Source organism: Heterodontus francisci, chromosome 43 (genome assembly GCF_036365525.1).
Source record: "Heterodontus francisci isolate sHetFra1 chromosome 43, sHetFra1.hap1, whole genome shotgun sequence".
Classification (NCBI taxonomy): domain Eukaryota; kingdom Metazoa; phylum Chordata; class Chondrichthyes; order Heterodontiformes; family Heterodontidae; genus Heterodontus; species Heterodontus francisci.
Window position 1 is genome coordinate 5,925,585 of NC_090413.1, and position 18,949 is coordinate 5,944,533.

At 44.7% G+C, this 18,949-nt stretch overlaps 1 protein-coding gene across 1 annotated transcript in view; it reads right to left on the reverse strand.

The window, feature by feature from the left end:
- pkn1a (protein kinase N1a) overlaps positions 1–18,949 on the reverse strand; it is a 242,454-nt gene that overhangs the window by 41,809 nt on the left and 181,696 nt on the right. Inside the window, exons 17-19 of the mRNA XM_068020838.1 lie at positions 10,929–10,991; positions 8,267–8,343; positions 6,291–6,433 (exon numbers count right to left, since the gene is read on the reverse strand). Of these exons, the coding sequence (XP_067876939.1) occupies positions 6,291–6,433; positions 8,267–8,343; positions 10,929–10,991 (283 nt within the window). The remainder of the gene's footprint in view (positions 1–6,290; positions 6,434–8,266; positions 8,344–10,928; positions 10,992–18,949) is intronic.

The following is an 18,949-nucleotide window of genomic DNA, read 5'->3' on the forward strand; positions in this document are numbered from 1 at the left end:
GACTGAACACCTTGAAAATTTTCAGCTGATCAGTGAGAGCTGCATGGGTTTGTAAAGGGTAGGTCATGCCTGATAAACCTGACTGAATTTTTTGAAAAGGTGACTGAAGTTGTAGGCAGGGGAATGTCGATGGATGTTATTTATATGTACTTCCAGAAGGCATCTGATAAAGTCCCTCATAAGAGACTGTTAGCTAACATTGAAGCTCATGGATTTGAAGGCAAATTACTGACCCAGGTAAGAGACTGGCTGAGCGACAAGAGACACAGAATAGGGAGAATGGGAAAGTACTCTAAGTGGCTGGATGTGACTGGTGATGTCACAGGGATCTGTGCTCGGGCCACAACAATTCACTGTATTTATAAATGACTTAGATGAGGGAATGGAGAGCCACATCCAAGTTCGTTGATGACACATAGATAGGTGGGCATTGTAGATGGAAGCATAAAGTTACAAGAGATATCAACAGATTAAGTGAATGGAAAAAACTGTGGCAAATGGATTTCAATGTCAGCAAATATGAGGTCATCTGCTTTGGACCTACAAAGGGTCTTCTAAATGATGAAAAGTTAGTAGTGAAGTTTCAAAGAGATTTAGGGAACCAAGTACATAGATCATTAAAATGTCAGGTCAGGTACAAATAATAATCAAAAAGGTTAATAGAATGCTGCCCTTTATATCTAGAGGAGCAGATTACAAGTCATGTTACAGCTATACTAAGCCCTGGTTAGACTACATCTGGAGTACACAAGATGATGAGAAATAGGAGTAGTAGACCACATGGCCCCTCGAGCCTGTTCCATCATTCAACATGATCATGGCAGATCTTCTACCTCAACCCCACTCTTCCACCCACACCCCATATCCCTTGTTTCTCTGACACCCCAAAAATCTCTCAGCCTTCAATATACTCAGTGATGTAGCATCCACAAACCTATGGGGTAGATAATTCCGAAGATTCACAATCCTGAGTGAAGAAATCTCTCCTCAACTCAGTCCTAAATGATCGATCGCTTATCCTGAAACCATGCTCCTGTGCTCTAGATTTCCCAGCCAGGTGAAACAACCTTTCAGTGTCTATCCTGTCTAGCCCCTTCAGAATTTTGTACGTTTCAATGAGATCGCCTCTAATTCTTCTATACTTCAGAGCATGGGCCCAGCTTACTCAGCCTATCATCATAGGATAACCCTCATGCCAGGATCTAATCTAGTGAACCTTCGTTATACCGCCTCCAAGGCAAGTATATCCTTTCTTAGATATGAAGACCAAAGCTACGCAGAGTACTCCATGTATGGTCTCACTAAAGCTCTGTACAATTGTGGCAAGACTTCCTTCTGCTCATACTCCAATCCTCTTGCAATGAAGGGAAACATGCCATTTGCCTTCCGAATTGCTTGTTGTACTTGCATGCTGACTTTTTGCTCCTTGTGTGAGTACACCCAAGTCTCTCTGAACATCAACATTTAAAAGTTCCAAGTCTTTAAAAAATATTCTATTGTTCTATTCTTACCACTAAAGTGAATAACCTCACACTTCCCCACATCAAACTCCTTCTGCCACCTTGTTGCTTACTCATTTCACCTCCCTATAACTCTTTACAGCCTTTGTGTTCTCCTCACAGCTTACATTCCCGCCTAGCAAACTTAGATACATTACTCTTGGTGTCTTCATGTAAGTCATTAATAAAGATTGTAAATAGCTGAAGCCCCAACACTGATCCTGCAGTGCTCCACTAGTTATAGCCTGTCGACTTAAAGATGCCCTGTGTTCATCCCTACTCTGTTTCCTGTCCATTAACCAATCCTCCATCCATGCTAATATATTACCCCAACTCCATGAGCCCTTATCTTGCATATTAACCGTTTGTGTGGCATCTTATCGAATGATTTTTAGAAATCTAGTATACTACATCTATTGGCTCCCCTTTACTAACCTTGCTAGTTATATTCTCAAAAAGGTCTAACAAATTTGTCAAACACAATTTCACTTTTGTAAAGCCACACTTACTCTGTCTGATCATATGATTTTCAAGTGCACTGTTAAGAGTTCCTTAATAACAGGACTGTAACTGTGGTAATGCTACTGGACTAGTAATCCAGAGACCTCTACTGATGCTCCAGAGTTCAAATCTCAGCACAGCAGCTGGGGCAATTTAAATACAATTAATTAATACATCTGGAATAAAATGCTAGTCTCATCAATAATGACCACTAAACTGTCGTAAAAACCCATCTGGTTCACTAATGTCCTTCAGGGGAGGAAATCTGCCACCCTTAAGAGGCCTGGCCTACACGTGATTCCAGATCCACAGCAATATGGTTGACTCCTAAACTGTCCTCTGAGAAGGCATAGCAAGCCACTCAGTTGTATTAAACTGCTACAGAACATGACACTGTGGGTGTACATACAACACGTGGACTGTATCAGTTTAAGAAGGCGGCTCGCCACCACTTTCTCAAGGGAAATTAGGAAAGGGCAATAAATGCCAGTGCCAGTGACATTCACATCCCAAGAATGAAGAAAACAAAAATCAATCCACTGTTTTCCCAATGACTGAGGTCAGTCTAACTGACCGTAATTCCGTCTTCTCTCTCTCTCCTTTGTTGAATAACTGTTATATTTGCTAACTTACAATCTGCTGGGACCATTCTAAAATCTAGGGAATTTTGGACAATCATAACCAGTGCATCCACTATCTCTGCAGCTGCCTTTTTTAAAACCCTAGGATGTAGGCCATCAGGTCCTGGGGATTTTTCAGCTTTTAGTCCAAGTTTTTCCAATACTTTTTCTCTGCTGATATTATTTACTTAAAGTTCCTCACTCTTATTAGCCCCTTGGTTACCCTCTATTTCTGGTATGTAATTTGTGTCTTTTAGTTTAAAGACACATACACAAAATATTTGTTCTGACATTTCCTCATTCCCCATGATAATCTCTCCTGTCCCTGCCTCGAGGGAACCAGCTACTCTCCTCCTTCCTATATACTTGTAAAACCCCTTACAATTTGTTTTTTACATTTCTGGCCAGTTTACTCTCATATTTTTTCCCTTTTTAAACAAAGTTTTGGTCGCTCTTTGCTGTCTTCTAACACTCTCCCAGTCCTCAGGCTTACTACCGATATGGATTTGAGAAGTTGAATGGCCTCCTTTTATGCTGTGATGATTCTACGATTCTACTATTCTTTGTAACATTATAAGCCTCTTCTTTTAATATACTATCCTTAACTTTGCTCGTAAGCCATGGATGGATCTCAGTTTTTTTTTTAAATGGAATATATTTTTGTTGAACATTTTTTCCTTTAAATGTTTCCCATTGTTTATTTAAGACACACCTTTAAGTCTATTTACACCTTGGCAAGCTCTTCCCCTACACTTACGTAACTGGCTTTAAGATTCTCAGTTTGTTCTCGAGTATGTTGCACTCAAACTTAATATGGAATTCAGTTGTATTATGATGACTTTTTCTCTGAGGATCTTTTATTATGAGATTACTGATTAACTCTCGTTACACAATACTAGATCTAAAATAGCTTTATCCCTAGTTGGTTCTACAAAGCATTGTTCCAGGAAGCTATCACAAAAACATTTTACAAACTCACCTTCCAGGCTACCTTTGCTCATTCAATTCGCCCAGTCTACAAGATGATTAAAGTACCTCACCAGTACTGCATTGCCTTTGTTACAAAGTCCAATTATTTCTTGCTTAATCTCTCTTTTGGATGAGACATTAAAGCAAGGCCCCATCTGCCTGCTCGGGTGAATGTAAAAGATCTCATGGGTCTATTTCGAAGAGGAGCAAGGGAGTTCTCCCCGGTGTCCTGGCCAGTACTTATCCCTCAATCAGCATTTTAAAAAAACAGATTATCTGGTCATTATCACATTGCTGTTTATGGGAGCTTGCTGCGCTCCCTACATTACAGCAGTCACAACACTTCGGAAAGTACTCCATTGACTGTAAAGTGCTTTGAGACATCCGATGGTTGTGAAAAGTACCACATGAATCCAAGTTGTTTGTTCTTTTCTTTCTTTGAATCCTCTGTCCAACTGCTGTTAGAGAGCCTATAAACTACTCCCACCAGTGTTTTTTTAACCCTTGTTATTCCTAATCTCCCCCCCCCCCCGCCATTATGATTCTACTTCCTCATCTTCTGAGCCAGACTCCGTTCTTACTACTGTCCTGATGTTACCCTTTATTATCAGGGCTGTGGCGACTCCTGTCTTTTTGAAATGTTATGTCGCTGGAATTTTTATTTCCCAAATTTGGTCACCTTGCAACCATGTCTCTGTAATGGCGATTAAATCAAACACATTTATTTCTATTTGTGTTGCTAGTTCATCTATCTTACTATGAATGCTTTGTGCATTCAGATAAAGAGCCTTTCAATTTTATTTTTTTACCACTATTCTTTGCACGGACCTGACTCTCTGATACACTATCAGTAAGCTCACTGTCCTACTTCACTTGTCTTTACTCAAATCGCTGCACTATTGTATTGCCTCCACTTTTGTTTTTAGATTTCTAAATCTCCCTTTATCTGACCCCTCCCTCCCCACGTTTTAGTTTAAAGCCCTATCCACAGCCTTAGTTATACAATTCACCAAGATACTGATCCCACCCCGGTTTAAGTGAATGGTACAGCTCCCACTTTCCCCAATATTGGCGCCAGTGCCCCATGAATTGAAAGGCTCCTTCCCACACCATTCTTTGAGCCACGTGCTGAATTTTCTTACCTGCTTGATGCTGTGCCAAATTTTTGTGTGGCTCACATAGACGTTCAGAGATTACCACCCTTGATGTTCTGTGCATAAATTTATAGCCCAGTTTCTCAAACTTCCTCTGCAGAAACTCATTCTTAGTTCTACCTACCATGTGAACCATGACAACGGGATCCTCGCACCCTTCCCCCACTCAAGTTCATCTCCAGCCCTGAGGAGATGTCTAACTCTGACACCGGGCAGGCAACACAACCTTCGGAACAACCAATCACAGATGCAGAGAACAGTATCTTACCCGTGACTGTACCGTCCCCCATCACTACCACATTCCTTTTCACTCCCCCCACTTAAATGGCCTCCTGCGCCCATGGTGCTATGGTCAGTTTGCCCATCCACCCTGCAGTCCTTGTTCTCATTCACACAGGCAGCAAGCATCTCATACCTGTTGACTGAAGTCAAGAGCTTAGGTTCCTCCATCACTACATCCTGGTTTCCCCATATTTGCCTGACTCACAGACACACCCTCCTGTGCCTGACCACGAACCAACTCTAATGGTCGACTTAACCTGTAGGGTCTGACTGCCTTCTGGCACAAATTGTCCAACTAACTCTCCCCTTCCCTGATGCTCCGCAATGTCTGCAGCTCAGAATCGAGCTCAACTCCTCTGAGCTGAGGTTCCTTGAACTGCAGGCACTTACCACAGATAGGGTTGTCCAGGATCATAACGCTCTCCACAAACTCCCACACTCTGCTGTGACGACACAGCACCTGTCCTGCCATGTCTATTTAACCTTATTTAATTAGTTACTAATTTAGTACAGTTAAGTTATAGTAATTTAGAGTTTCCTAGCTTAGAGAAAAGGAAAACTCACCAGCTATTGGAGATAAAACAAACAGAATAAAAAGCAGCACCTCCTTTCCCCCTGCACAAAATTCCCACTTGCACCCAATTCTTGGCTTTAGCACTCTGCTTACAAAGCACTCAATGCGTCACAGAAACTGTGTTCATTTCTGGGCCCCACACCTTGCACGATGCAACGTAGATTTACCAGAATGATACCTGACTCCAATGGTTAAATTTCAAGGAGAGATTGCACAAACTAGGGTTGTATTCCCTGGAATTTCAAAGTTTTCAAGATATTAAGGGGAACTGATACGGTAGATAGAGAGAAACTATTTCTGCTCATTGGGGAATCAAGGATTAGGGGGCATAGTCTGAAAATTAGAGCCAGGCCTTTCAGGAGCGAAGTTAGGCAACACTTCTACATGCAAAGGGTGGTAGAGGTTAGGAACTCTCTTCTGCAGATGGCAGTTGATGCCGGGTCAACTGTTAATTCTAAATCGGAGATTGATGGATTTTGAGGGATTGAGGAATATGAAGCAATGACGGGTACGTGGATTGAAGTCTCAGATCAGCCAGGATCTCTCTAAATGGCGGAACCAGCTCGAGGGGTTTAATGACCTCCTCCTGTTCTCATGTTTCGAACAGCCTTTTCTAAAGTAAGAAAAATCACACAAGACATATTCACACACACACAGGTTCCGTGTAATAACAACCCTCTTCTAAACTCACCTCTCCCACCAACATCTCATAGATGAGAACACCAAGTCCCCACCAGTCCACAGCCCGCGTATAGGATGTGTCTGTCAAAACCTCGGGAGCAAGGAACTCAGGAGTACCACAGAAAGTGCTTGTCCGTTCTCCGTAGCCCATATCTACAGTCATAAAATCAGACGCTTTGAGACCTTTCTGTTGCACAGTTTGAGCTGAACACATCAATAACTGTTACAGAATTCACACAAGTCTGCAGGATAAACCCAGAAATGTACTAAGGTGCACTTAAGCAATGCATCAAAATACTGCTGGCACTTACAGAATCAAAAAAATGTTAAGGAAGGCATATTCTGGATGGGAAAGAAATGGGAAACACACTTGAGTAAAGTAGCAGCACTCCCATTTGAGTTACAAAGACTTAAGTTTGGGACCACACCTCAAATACTGTGCAGTTTTTGTCTCCTTATTTAAGAAAGGATATAAATGCGTTGGAGATGGTTCAGAGGAGGTTTACTAGATTGATATCTGGAATGAGCGGGATGCCTTATGAGGAAAGGTTGGACAGACTGGGCTTGTTTCACTGGAGTTTAGAAGAGTGACTTAAGTATATAAGATCCTGAACAGTGTTGACAAGGTGGATGTGGAAAGGATTTTTCCTCTTTTGTGAGAGTCCAGAACTAGGGGGCATTGTTTTAAAATTAAGGGTCGCCATTTTAGGTCAGAGATGAGGAAAAAACATTCTCTTTCCACAGATGCTGCCAGACCTGCTGAGTGACTCCAGCATTTCTTGTTTTTGTTTCAGATTTCCAGCATCCGCAGTATTTTGCTAACATTTTCTGAGGGTTGTGCGACTTTGGAAGATGGTGGAGGCGGGGTCATTGAATATTTTCAAGGTGGAGGTAGATAGATTCTTGTTAGGCAAGGAAATCAAAGATTATTGGGGGCAAATGGGAGTGTGGAATTCGAGACAGAAACAGATCAGCCATAATCTTATTGAACGGCAGAGCAGGCTCAACGGGCCGAATGGCCTATTCCTGCTCCTAATTCGTATGGTTGTATGACTCTGAGTTTGGATTCCGCCAGGGCCACTCAGCTCTTGACCTTATTACAGCCTTTGTCCAAACATGGACAAAAGAACTGAACTCTAGAGGTGAGGTGAGAGTGACTGTCCTTGACATCAAGGCAGCATTTGACTGAGTATGGCATCAAGGAGCCCTAGCAAAATTGAAGTGAATGGGAATCAGGAGATTTACTATAATGGTACCAGGGATGAGGGAATCCCAGTTACATGGCGAGACTAGAAAAGCAACACTGTTCTCCTTAGAACAGAGACGATAAAGAGAGATTGAATAGAGGAGTTCAAATTCATGAAAGGTTATGATAGAATAAATAAGGAGACCTGTTTACAATGACAGAAGAATCAATAACCAGAGGCGAGGTGAGGAGATTTTTTTTTAAATACAGCAAATTACAATGATCTGGGACGAACTGCCTGAAAGGCTGGTGGAAGCAGGCAAAACAGTAAATACCAAAAGGAATCTGGATAAATATTTCAAGGGGAGAAAACTACAAATTTAGAAACAGCATGGGAGTGGGAGTAATTGGATATCTATTTCAGCGTTCCAGTACAGGCACGATGGGCTGAATGGCCTCCTTCTGTGATACATCATTTTATAGATTCTTCTGTCAACACCATCTCCACTGATACAACTGCTTTGGGGCGTGCTCCTGACTTTGTCCTAGTTCCACACAAGACAACAATGCAGTTATGAGCCTGTGGCAAAATTACAAGTTAAGAGCTCGCACGATTAATCTGAGCTCCTTCTGATTGGACTGGGATAAGGTTTGGCCCTTCAATGAGTATATTAAGCACAGTTTGCAGGATTTACCAGTTTTATTGTTGTTGCTACACTTGGATAAGCTGTGAAATGAGGTTTGATAGGAACACAGGGGCTGCCCCCGCCCAGCGCCGGATAAAGAACAGTGATACCAACCTTCTTTACAGAGTCCAAAATCAGCAATTTTCACATAACCCTCTATATCCAGGAGCAAGTTATCGAGCTTCAAATCCCTGCAGGAACAATATAGATACGTCATACACACTGTCAAGAAGCAATACTTTTGAAATAATCTGACAAGCATGAAAACATGCAAAAATGTTGGGGTTATTCCAGAATGCCATTAGAAAGTCCATGCATTTTCATAGCATCTTCAGAAGGGCACACAATGCTTTACAGCCACTGAATTACTTTTTAAATGTGGACACTTTTGGATGGCCGGAGGTGTTAGTGATCCAGAAGTGGAGTTAAAATACTGGGCTGGGATGGAGAGATTCAGTGCAGTAAAAGGTGTGGGGAGGGGGATGGGGTGACCCAAGTGTATTGGGCTGAGTTGAGTTTGGGGGCGGTGGGAGATTTGGATGATCTGAATGACCTGTTTGGTTTAGCGCTCCTACATTTGTTTTGTGTAACACCAAGACACAAACCTGAAAAGCCAGGTTCAACCTCCTTATTGTGTCTTATCACACATCCTCAGGTAGGTTTGAATTGGTGAGCCTGAGGCTAGATATTACTGAGGCAAACTTCTGAGGTGCTCACAGATAAACTGAAGCAGTGATAATCATTTGATCCTGAGCAGGTCATTAACCATACAGCACAGGAGGAAGTAATTCAACCGGGGCGGCACAGTGGCGCAGTGGTTAGCACCGCAGCCTCACAGCTCCAGCGACCCGGGTTCAATTCTGGGTACTGCCTGTGTGGAGTTTGCAAGTTCTCCCTGTGTCTGCGTGGGTTTCCTCCGGGTGCTCCGGTTTCCTCCCACATGCCAAAGACTTGCAGGTTGATAGGTTAATTGGCCATTATAAATTGCCCCTAGTATAGGTAGGTGGTAGGGAAATATAGGGACAGGTGGGGATGTGGTAGGAATATGGGATTAGTGTAGGATTAGTATAAATGGGTGGTTGATGGTCGGCACAGACTCGGTGGGCCGAAGGGCCTGTTTCAGTGCTGTATCTCTAAACTAAACTAAACTAAACATCCAGTCTGAGCCAGCAATTCACTGTCACAGAGTTATACAGCACAGAAACAGGCCCTTTGGCCCATCGTGTCTGTGCCGTCATTCAAGCACCTAACTATTCTAATCCCATTTTGCAGCACTGGGCCCGTAGCCTTGTATGCTATGACGTTTCAAGTGCTCATTTAAATACTTTTTAAAAATGTTGTGATGGTTCCACCCCTTCAGACAGTGCGTTCCAGATTCCAACCACCCTCTGAGTGAAAACATTTTTCCTCAAATCCCCTCTAAATCTCTTGCACCTTACCTTAAATCTATGCCCCCTGGTCATTGACCCCTCCACGAAGGGAAAAAGTCTCTTCCTATCTAACCTATCAATGCCCCTCATAATTTTGTATACCGCAACCAGGTCCCCCCCCCTCAGCCTTCCCTGCTCTAAGGAAAACAACCCCAGCCTATCGAGTCTCTCTTCATAGCTGAAATGCTCCAGCCCAGGCAACATCCTGGTGAATCACCTCTGCACCCTCTCCAGTGCAATTACATCCTCCCTATAGTGTGGTGCCCAGAACTGTACACAGTACTCCAGCTGTTGCCTAACTAGCGTTTTATACAGCTCCATCATAACCTCCCTGCTCTCATTTTCTATGCCTCGGCTAATAAAGGCAAGTATCTCAAATGTCTTCCTTGCCACCTTATCTACCTATGCTGCTGCCTTCAGTGATCTATGGACATTCCAGTTAATTTCATTCCCCCTCTCTTTCCCCATATCACCGCAATTATTTCTCCAACGCCCTTTTTGAAGGCTACAGGCAGTGCATTCCAAATCCTAACTACTTGTTACGTGAATAAGTTTTTCCCTCATGATACCTCTGGTTCTTTTACCAATCACCTTAATCCTGTGCCCTCTGTTTGTTGAAACTTCAGCCACACAAAACTATTTCTCTTTATTTACTCTATCTAAAGCCTCCATGATTTTGAACACCCCTATCAAACCTCCTCTTAAACTTTCTCTGTGCTAAGGATAACAAATCCAGCTTCTCCAGTCTACCCACGTAACTGAAGTCCCTCATCCCTGGAACCATTCCACTTCTGTCCCACTCCAAAGCTTTCACGTCCTTCCTAATGTGTGGCACCCAGAATTGGACACAATACTGAACTAGTGTTTTATACAGGCTTAGCATAATTTTCTGGCTTTTGCACTCTGTACCTCTATTTATAAAGCCCATGTTCCCATATACTTTATTATTATTCTTTTTTTTCTTTTGGGCCTCCTTATCTCGAGAGACAATGGATACGCGCCTGGAGGTGGTCAGTGGTTTATTATTATTAACTGCTTTGCTAACCTGTCCTGTCATTAATGTACATCAATAACAGTGGCCCTCGTACTGAACCACAGGAAACTCCAATGACTCCAAAAGATTCAATCACCACAATTCTGCTTTCTATCCCTTAGTTAATTTTATATACATGCTGCTACTGCCCTTTTATCCAAGGGCTTTAAGTTTTGCTATCAAGCCTAACATGCAAATTCCAATGTCACTAAAAAATCTAGTAATGTGAAAATTGTTGATTGTGGTATTCAGCAGCTGGGACTAAACTGAGCCTTGAATTCGGTCACGAGCTGGAGGATGAAAGCTCTCTTACCTGTAAACTATCTTGCTATCATGAAGAAACTGCAGCCCAAGAACAACACATGCTGAGTAGAACCTGTAGAAAACAATTATACAATTAATATTCATGCTGTTTCTGATTCCAGTCCCCTTTGCGTATACAACGAGTGAGTGGAAAGGCTGCCTATGACCCTGCCAGTTCCAATACAACCCGATAACCAACCTCGCAAGTACAGGAAAGGGCTTTAGCCTCTAGTTTGGATTTCTCCTAACACCATGAAAAAAAGTGTCTAGCTTCTTAGTTTCCCCCAATGTGCTGGATAAGATGGGGAATTTGCTGCACAGGCATTCCCTGTCAAGTGGCCTGAATTAACAAGGCCATTAAGAAAAACAAGACTGGAGTCTAATTCCCAGAGGGATAGAATTGAAAAGCTGAGGAGTTATGTTAAACTTGTATAGAACCTTGGTTAGACCATACTTGCCTGAGTACGATGCAGAGTTTTGGTCTCCATATTATAGAAAGGATAGAGAGGCACTGCAGAAAGTGCAAAAAGGATTCACAGGGATGATTCCAGAACTGAGAGGTTATAGCTGTCAGGAAAGATCGAACAGGCTGGGACTCTTTGGGGAAAAAAAAAGTCTGAGCGCAACCTAATGGAAATTACAAAGGGGTTTGATAGAGTACATATACAGAAGAGGTTTTCACTTGGGGGGACTCCAAACTGGAGCTCATAAACATATGATCATCTCCAATAAATCCAAAAAGGAATTCCGGAGAAATTCCTTTCCTCAGAGTGGTTAGAATGTGGAATTCACTACAACGAGTAGCAGTTGAGGCGAATAGCATTGAAGGAAAAGCTGGACAAGCACGTACAACCAGAGAGATACAGCACAGGGGACTATTCGGCCCATCATGCCTGCACAGACCCTTTGAAAGTGCTGTCCAATTAGTCCAACTAACGCACTGTCCCATCACAGTAATGTTTTTCTTTTCAATTATTTATTCAATTTATCTTTGAAGGTCATTATTGAATCTGCTTCCACCACCCTTTCAGGCAGTGCGTTCCAGATCATAATGACTCACTGTATAATTCATTTTCCCTCATGTTGTCTCTGGTTCATTCGTCAATCATGTTAAATCGACATCCTCTGGTTACCCATTCATCTGCCAAAAGCTCCTCATTCTTTATTCCATCGAAATCCTTGAAGATGTTCAGGTTTCCACCTCACCTTCTCGACGTGAAGGAGAACAACCTCTGTTTCTTTCACCAACTAACTTAACTCAAGTCTTTAATCATTGGCACCATTCCAGTAAATTTCCTCTTCATCCTATCTAAAACCTTGACATCTTTCCTGAAGTGCAGTGTCTAGATTTGAACACAACACACCTGTTGAGGTTTAACTAGTGTATTATAAAGGGTTAGCAACGCTATCTTGTTTTATAGGTCTAGCAGCATCTCTTCCCACTTACATCCGTGACTCTCCTGAAGCACTACTTCATTTTGACAATTTTCAGTTTCCTGGCCCCAACCGCCTCCTCTTCGCTATGGACACCCAGTGGCGCAGTGGTTAGCACCACAGCCTCACAGCTCCAGGGACCCGGGTTCGATTCCGGGTACTGCCTGTGTGGAGTTTGCAAGTTCTCCCTGTGTCTGCGTGGGTTTCCTCCGGGTGCTCCGGTTTCCTCCCACAAGCCAAAAGACTTGCAGGTTGATAGGTAAATTGACCATTATAAATTGTAGTATAGGTAGTACTAGTACTAGTATAGGTAGGTGGTAGGGAAATATAGGGACAGGTAGGGATGTTTGGTAGGAATATGGGATTAGTGTAGGATTAGTATAAATGGGTGGTTGATGTTCGGCACAGACTCGGTGGGCCGAAGGGCCTGTTTCAGTGCTGTATCTCTAATCTAATCTAATCTCCACACCTCCACCCTCCTCTGCTTGGCTGAACTTGTTCTCACATTGAACAACTTCTCCTTCAACTCCACACTTCCTTCAAGTAAAAGGTGTTGCTATGGGTACCCACGTGAGGCCTAGTTATGCCTGTCTTTTTGTGGGATATGTTGAACATTCCTTGTTCCAGTCCTACTCAGGCCCCCTCTCCAAACTCTTTTTCCAGTACACTGATGATTGTATCGGTGCTGTTTCCTGCTCACGCCCCGAACTGGAAAACTTTATCAACTTTGCTTCCAATTTCCACCCTTCTCTCACATTTACATGGTCCATCTCTGACACTTCCCTTCCCTGACTTTTCTATCTCCATCTCTGGTGATAGACTGTCTACTATTGTTCATTATAAGCCCACTGACTCCCACAGCTACCTCGACTACACTTTTTCACACCCTGCCTCCGAGACAAGTAACCCAGAGACCCAGGGGACTCCCTGGGGACATGGGTTCGAAAGCCACCACAGCAGAAGGTGGAATTTGAATTCAATTAATAAATCTGGAATTAAAAGCTAGTCTAATGATGGCCATGAAAACCAGTCGATTGTTGTAAAAACCCATCTGGTTCACTCATGTCCGTAGGGAAGGAAATCTGCGGTCCTTACCTGGCCTGGCATACATGTGACTCCAGACCCACAGCAATGAGGTTGACTCTTACATATCCTCTGAAATGGCCTAGCAAGCCACTCAGTTGTATCTAACCGCGAAAAAGTGAATAAAAAGGAATGAAACTGGACGGACCACCTGGCATCGACCTAGGCACCGGAAACAACAATGGCAAAACCAGCCCTGTTGATCCTGCAAAGTCCTCCTTACTGGGAACTTGTGCCAAAGTTGGGAAAGCTGGCCCACAGACTAGTCAAGCAACAGCCTGACAGAGTTATACTCACGGAATCATACCCTACAGACAATGTCTCAGACGCCGCCATCACCATCCCCGGGTATGTCCTGTCCCACCGGCAGGACAGACCTAACAGAGGTGGCGGCACTGTGGTATACAGTAGGGAGGGAGTTGCTCTGGGAGTCCTCAACATCGAATCTGGACCCCGTGAAGTATCATGGCATCAGGACAAACATGGGCAAAGAAACCTCCTGCTAATTACCACTTACCGCCCTCCCTCAGCTAATGAGTCAGTACACCTCTATGTTGAACGCCGCTGGAGGAAGCACTGAGGGTGGCAAGGGCGCAGAATGTACTCTGGGTGGAGGACTTCAATGTCCATCACCTCTAGAGTGTTTCGGTAGTACCACTACTGACTGAGCTGGCTGAGTCCTAAAGGATATAGCTGCTGGACTGGGTCTGCAGCAGGTGGTGAGGGAACCAAGAGGGAAAAACATACCTGACCTCGTCCTCACCAATCTGCCTGCCGCAGATGCATCTGTCCATGACAGTATTGGTAGGAGTGACCACCGCGCAGTCCTTGTGGAAATGAAGTCCTGCCTTCACAATGAAGACACCATCCATCGTGTTGTGTGGCACTATCACCGTGCTAAATGGGATAGATTTCAAACACATTTAACAGTGCAAAACTGGGCATCCATGAGGCGCTGTGGGCCATCAGCAGCAGAATTGTACTCAACCACAATCAATAACCTCATGGCTTGGCATATCCCCCACTCTACCATTATCAAGCCAGGAGACCAACTCTGGTTCAATGGAGAGTGCAGGAGAGCATGCCAGGAGCAGCAACAGGCATACCTCAAAATGAGGTGTCAACCTGGTGAAGCTACAACACCGGACTACTTGCATGCCAAACTGCGTAAGCAGCATGCAATAGACAGAGCTAAGCGATCCCATAACCAATGGATCAGATCTGCCACATCAAGCTGTGAATGTGAGAAAGGCAGCGAGAAAGAAGGTGACTGAGTGAGACCGGCGGTGTTTAAAAAGAGCAGCAGCAGCGGGAAAGGAGGACTGAGTGAGACCAGCGGTGTTTAAAAAGTGCAATGACAGCGCGTCTGAGTTCTGAAAAAAAAAGCCAACAGTGACATCACAGGAGAGCTGCAAGGTGATTGCTTGATGAGTAGCAGCTGTTAGAATATCTTTAAAAAAAGGGTAAGTTTTTTTTTGTTGAAAATGAAACCTCTGGTGATAAGGTGAGTACGACTAAAGTGTTTTTTTTTAAGGACTTTAGATTGGAGTGGGTAGAACAAGGCCCCTAGTATAATTAGTATTTTTTAATTAAGGGAGTAACTAATTAACCGAAGGGTAAGTCATGACAGGAGAGCTCAGCCCCGTGATCTGCTCCACCTGCGCTATGTGGGAAATCAGGGACGCTTCCAGTGTCCCTGGTGACCATGTGTGCAGGAAGTGTATCCAGCTGCAGCTACCCGCATTACGGAGCTGGAGCTGCGGGTGGATTCACTGTGGAGCATCCACGATGCTGAGGACATTGTGGATAGCACGTTTAGTGAGGTGGTCACACCGCAGGTAATGGCTGCACAGGCAGAAAAGAGATGGGTGACCACCAGACGGTGTAGCAGGCACAGGCAGGTAGTGCAAGAGTCCCCTGTGGCCATCCCCCTCTCAAACAGATATACCACTTTGGATACTGTTGGGGGGAATGACCTTCCAGGGGAAAGCAGCAACAGCCAAGTTCGTGGCACCACAGAGGGCACTGCAAGGGAGGAAAAGGGTTGGAAGAGCGATAGTGATAGGGGATTCTATCGTAAGGGGTGCAGATAGGCGTTTCTGTGGCCACAAACAAGACTCCAGGATGGTATGTTGCCTCCCTGGTGCTAGAGTCAAGGATGTCTCGGAGCGGCTGCAGGATATTCTGAAAGGGGAGGGTGAGCAGCCAGAGGTCGTGGTCCATATTGGTACTAACGACATAGGCAGGAAGAGAAATGAGGTCCTGCAAAGGGAGTTAGGCAGAAGGTTAAAAAGCAGGACCTCGAGGGTTGTAATCTCAGGATTACTTCCTGTGCCACATGCTAGTGAGAGTAGGAATAGGAGGATTAGGCAAATGAATGCATGGTTGAAGAGCTGGTGTAGGCGGGAGGGCTTCAGCTACTTGGATAATTGGGATCTCTTCTGGTGCAGAGGTGACCTGTACAAGGAGGACGGGTTGCATCTAAACTGGAGGGGGACCAATATCCTTGCGGGGAGGTTTGCTAGCACTACTCGGGAGGGTTTAAACTAGTCTTGCAGGGGGGTGGGACCCAAAGTAGTCGTCTCTCAGATGAGATAGTTGGGGCAAATGTAGAGATTAAAGCAAGCAAGTCCAGTAGGCAGGCCGGGCAGGGGCAGGAGAGGAAGCGTGGAAGGTCTGGTAGGCTAAACTGCATTTACTTTAATGCAAGGCACCTTACAGGTAAGGCAGATGAACTCAGAGCATGGATCGGTACATGGGATTGTGATATTATGGCTATTACGGAAACGTGGTTGCGGGATGGGCAGGACTGGCAGCTCAATGTTCCGGGGTAGCGTTCTTTCTGGCGTGACAGAGGTGGAGGTAAGAGAGGAGGGGGAGTTGCACTATTGATTAGGGAGGACATCATGGCAGTACTTAGAGATGATATCCTGGGGGGAATGTCCAGCGAGGGTAGAACTTAAAAATAAGAAAGGGGTGATTCACTTTGATGGGATTATACTATAGGCCCCCCAATAGTCAGATGGAAGTTGAGGAGCATATATGTAGGGAAATGACAGATAGGTGCAGGAATTACAGGGTTGTAATAGTAGGTGATTTTAACTTCCCTGGGACTGCCTTAGTGCTAAGGGATCAGATGGGGAAGAATTTGTTAAGTGTGTCCAGGATAGTTTTCTGAAGCAGTATGTGGATGGCCCTACTAGAGAAGGGGCTACACTCGACCTTCTCTTAGGAAATGAGGATGGGCAGGTGGTTGATGTGTCAGTGGGGGAGCACTTTGGGACCAGTGACCATAACTCTATTAGCTTCAAGATGGTTATGGAAAAGGATAGGACTGGTCCTCAGGTTGAAGTCCTAAATTGGGGGAAGGCTAATTTCGATGGCATCAGACAGGAACTCTCAAAAGTTGAATGGGAGAGGCTGTTTACAGGTAAAAGGACGTCTGTCAAGTGGGAAGCTTTTAAAAGTGAGATAGGAAGAGTTCAGGGCCGGCATGTTCCTGCTAGATGGAAGGGCAAGGCTGGCAAGTATAGGGAACCTTGGTTGACTAGGGATATTGAGGGTCTGGTCAGAGATGACCTGTACAAGAAGGACAGGTTGCATCTAAACTGGAGGGGGACCAATATCCTTGCGGGGAGGTTTGCTAGCACTACTCTACACTACACTACACTACTTTGGGCGGCACAGTGGCGCAGTGGTTAGCACCGCAGCCTCACAGCTCCAGGGACCCGGGTTCGATTCCGGGTACTGCCTGTGCGGAGTTTGCAAGTTCTCCCTGTGTCTGCGTGGGTTTTCTCCGGGTGCTCCGGTTTCCTCCCACAAGCCAAAAGACTTGCAGGTTGATAGGTAAATTGGCCATTATAAATTGTCACTAGTATAGGTAGGTGGTAGGGAAATATAGGGGCAGGTGGGGGTGTTTGGTAGGAATATGGGATTAGTGTAGGATTAGTATAAATGGTTGATGTTCGGCACAGACTCGGTGGGCCAAAGGGCCTGTTTCAGTGCTGTATCTCTAATCTAATCTACTCGGGAGGATTTAAACTAGTCTTGCAGGGGGGTGGGACCCAAAGTAGTAGTCTCTCAGATGAGGCATATGTCAGGTATATGCAGCTGGGATCGAGCGAGTCCCTCGAGGAGTATAGGGGATGTAGGACTATACATAAGGAGGAAATTAGGAGGGCGAAAAGGGGCCATGAGATTTCCCTGGCAGCTAAGATAAAGCAGAATCCTAAAATATTCTATAAGTATATTAAGAGTAAAAGGGTAGCTAGGGAGAGAGTAGGTCCCCTTAAGGATCAGTGTGGCAATCTATGTATGGAGCCACGGGAAATGGGCGAGGTCTTACATGAATATTTCCCATCCGTATTTACCGTGGAGAAGGTCACGGAAGCTAGTGAGTTGAGGTGTTGGAGGTTTTGAAGTGCATTAAGGTGGATAAATCCCCAGGGCCTGACCAGGTGTATCCGAGGATGCTATGGGAAGCAAGGGAGGAGATTGCTGGGGCCCTGGCAGAGATTTTTGTATCATCGTTAGCCACAGGTGAGGTACCGGAAGACTGGAAGATAGCTAATGTTGTGCCTTTATTTTAGAAGGGCAGCAGGGATAAGCCAGGAAACTACAGGCCGGTGAGCCTTACATCAGTAGTGGGAAAGTTATTGGAAGGGATTCTGAGAGACAGGATTTCTGTGCATTTGGAAAAGCATGGTCTGATTAGGGATAGTCAGCGTGGCTTTGTGCGTGGGAAATCATGTCTCACGAATCTGATTGAGTTTTTCGAGGGGGCGACCAAGAGGATTGACAAGGGCAGGGCGATGGACGTTGTCGACATGGACATTAGCAAGTCCTTTGAGAAGGTCCCGCATGGTAGGCTGGTCCAGAAGGTTTGAACACATGGGATCCAGGGTGAGCGAGCAAATTGGATACAAAATTGGCTTGGCGATAGGAGGCAGAGGGTGGTAGTGGAGGGTTGATTTTCCGATTGGAGGCCGGTGACCAGTGGTGTGCCACACGGATCGGTGCTGGGCCCTCTGTTGTTTGTCATATAGATTCATGACTTGGATGTGAATGTAGGGGGCATGATTAGTAGGTTTGAAAATGACACCAAAATTGGTGGTATAGTGGACAGTGAAGAAGGTTGTCTAAGGTTACAACAGGATATACATCAACTGGGAAAGTGGACAAGGGATTGGCAAATGGAATTTAACGCAGACAAGTATGAAGTGATGCATTTTGGGAAGTTAAACCAGGGCAGGACATATTCAGTGAATGGCAGGGCCCTGGGGAGTGTTGTTGAGCAGAGAGACCTTGGGGTGCAAGTACATAGTTCCCTGAAAGTGGCAACACAGATAGACAGGGTGGTGAAGAAGGCGTATGGCATGCTTGCCTTCGTCGGCCGAGATACTGAATACAAGAGTTGGGACATCATGTTACAGTTGTACTTAACATTGGTTAGGCTTCATTTGGAGTACTGTGTGCAGTTCTGGTCGACCGCACTACAGGAAAGATGTGATTAAG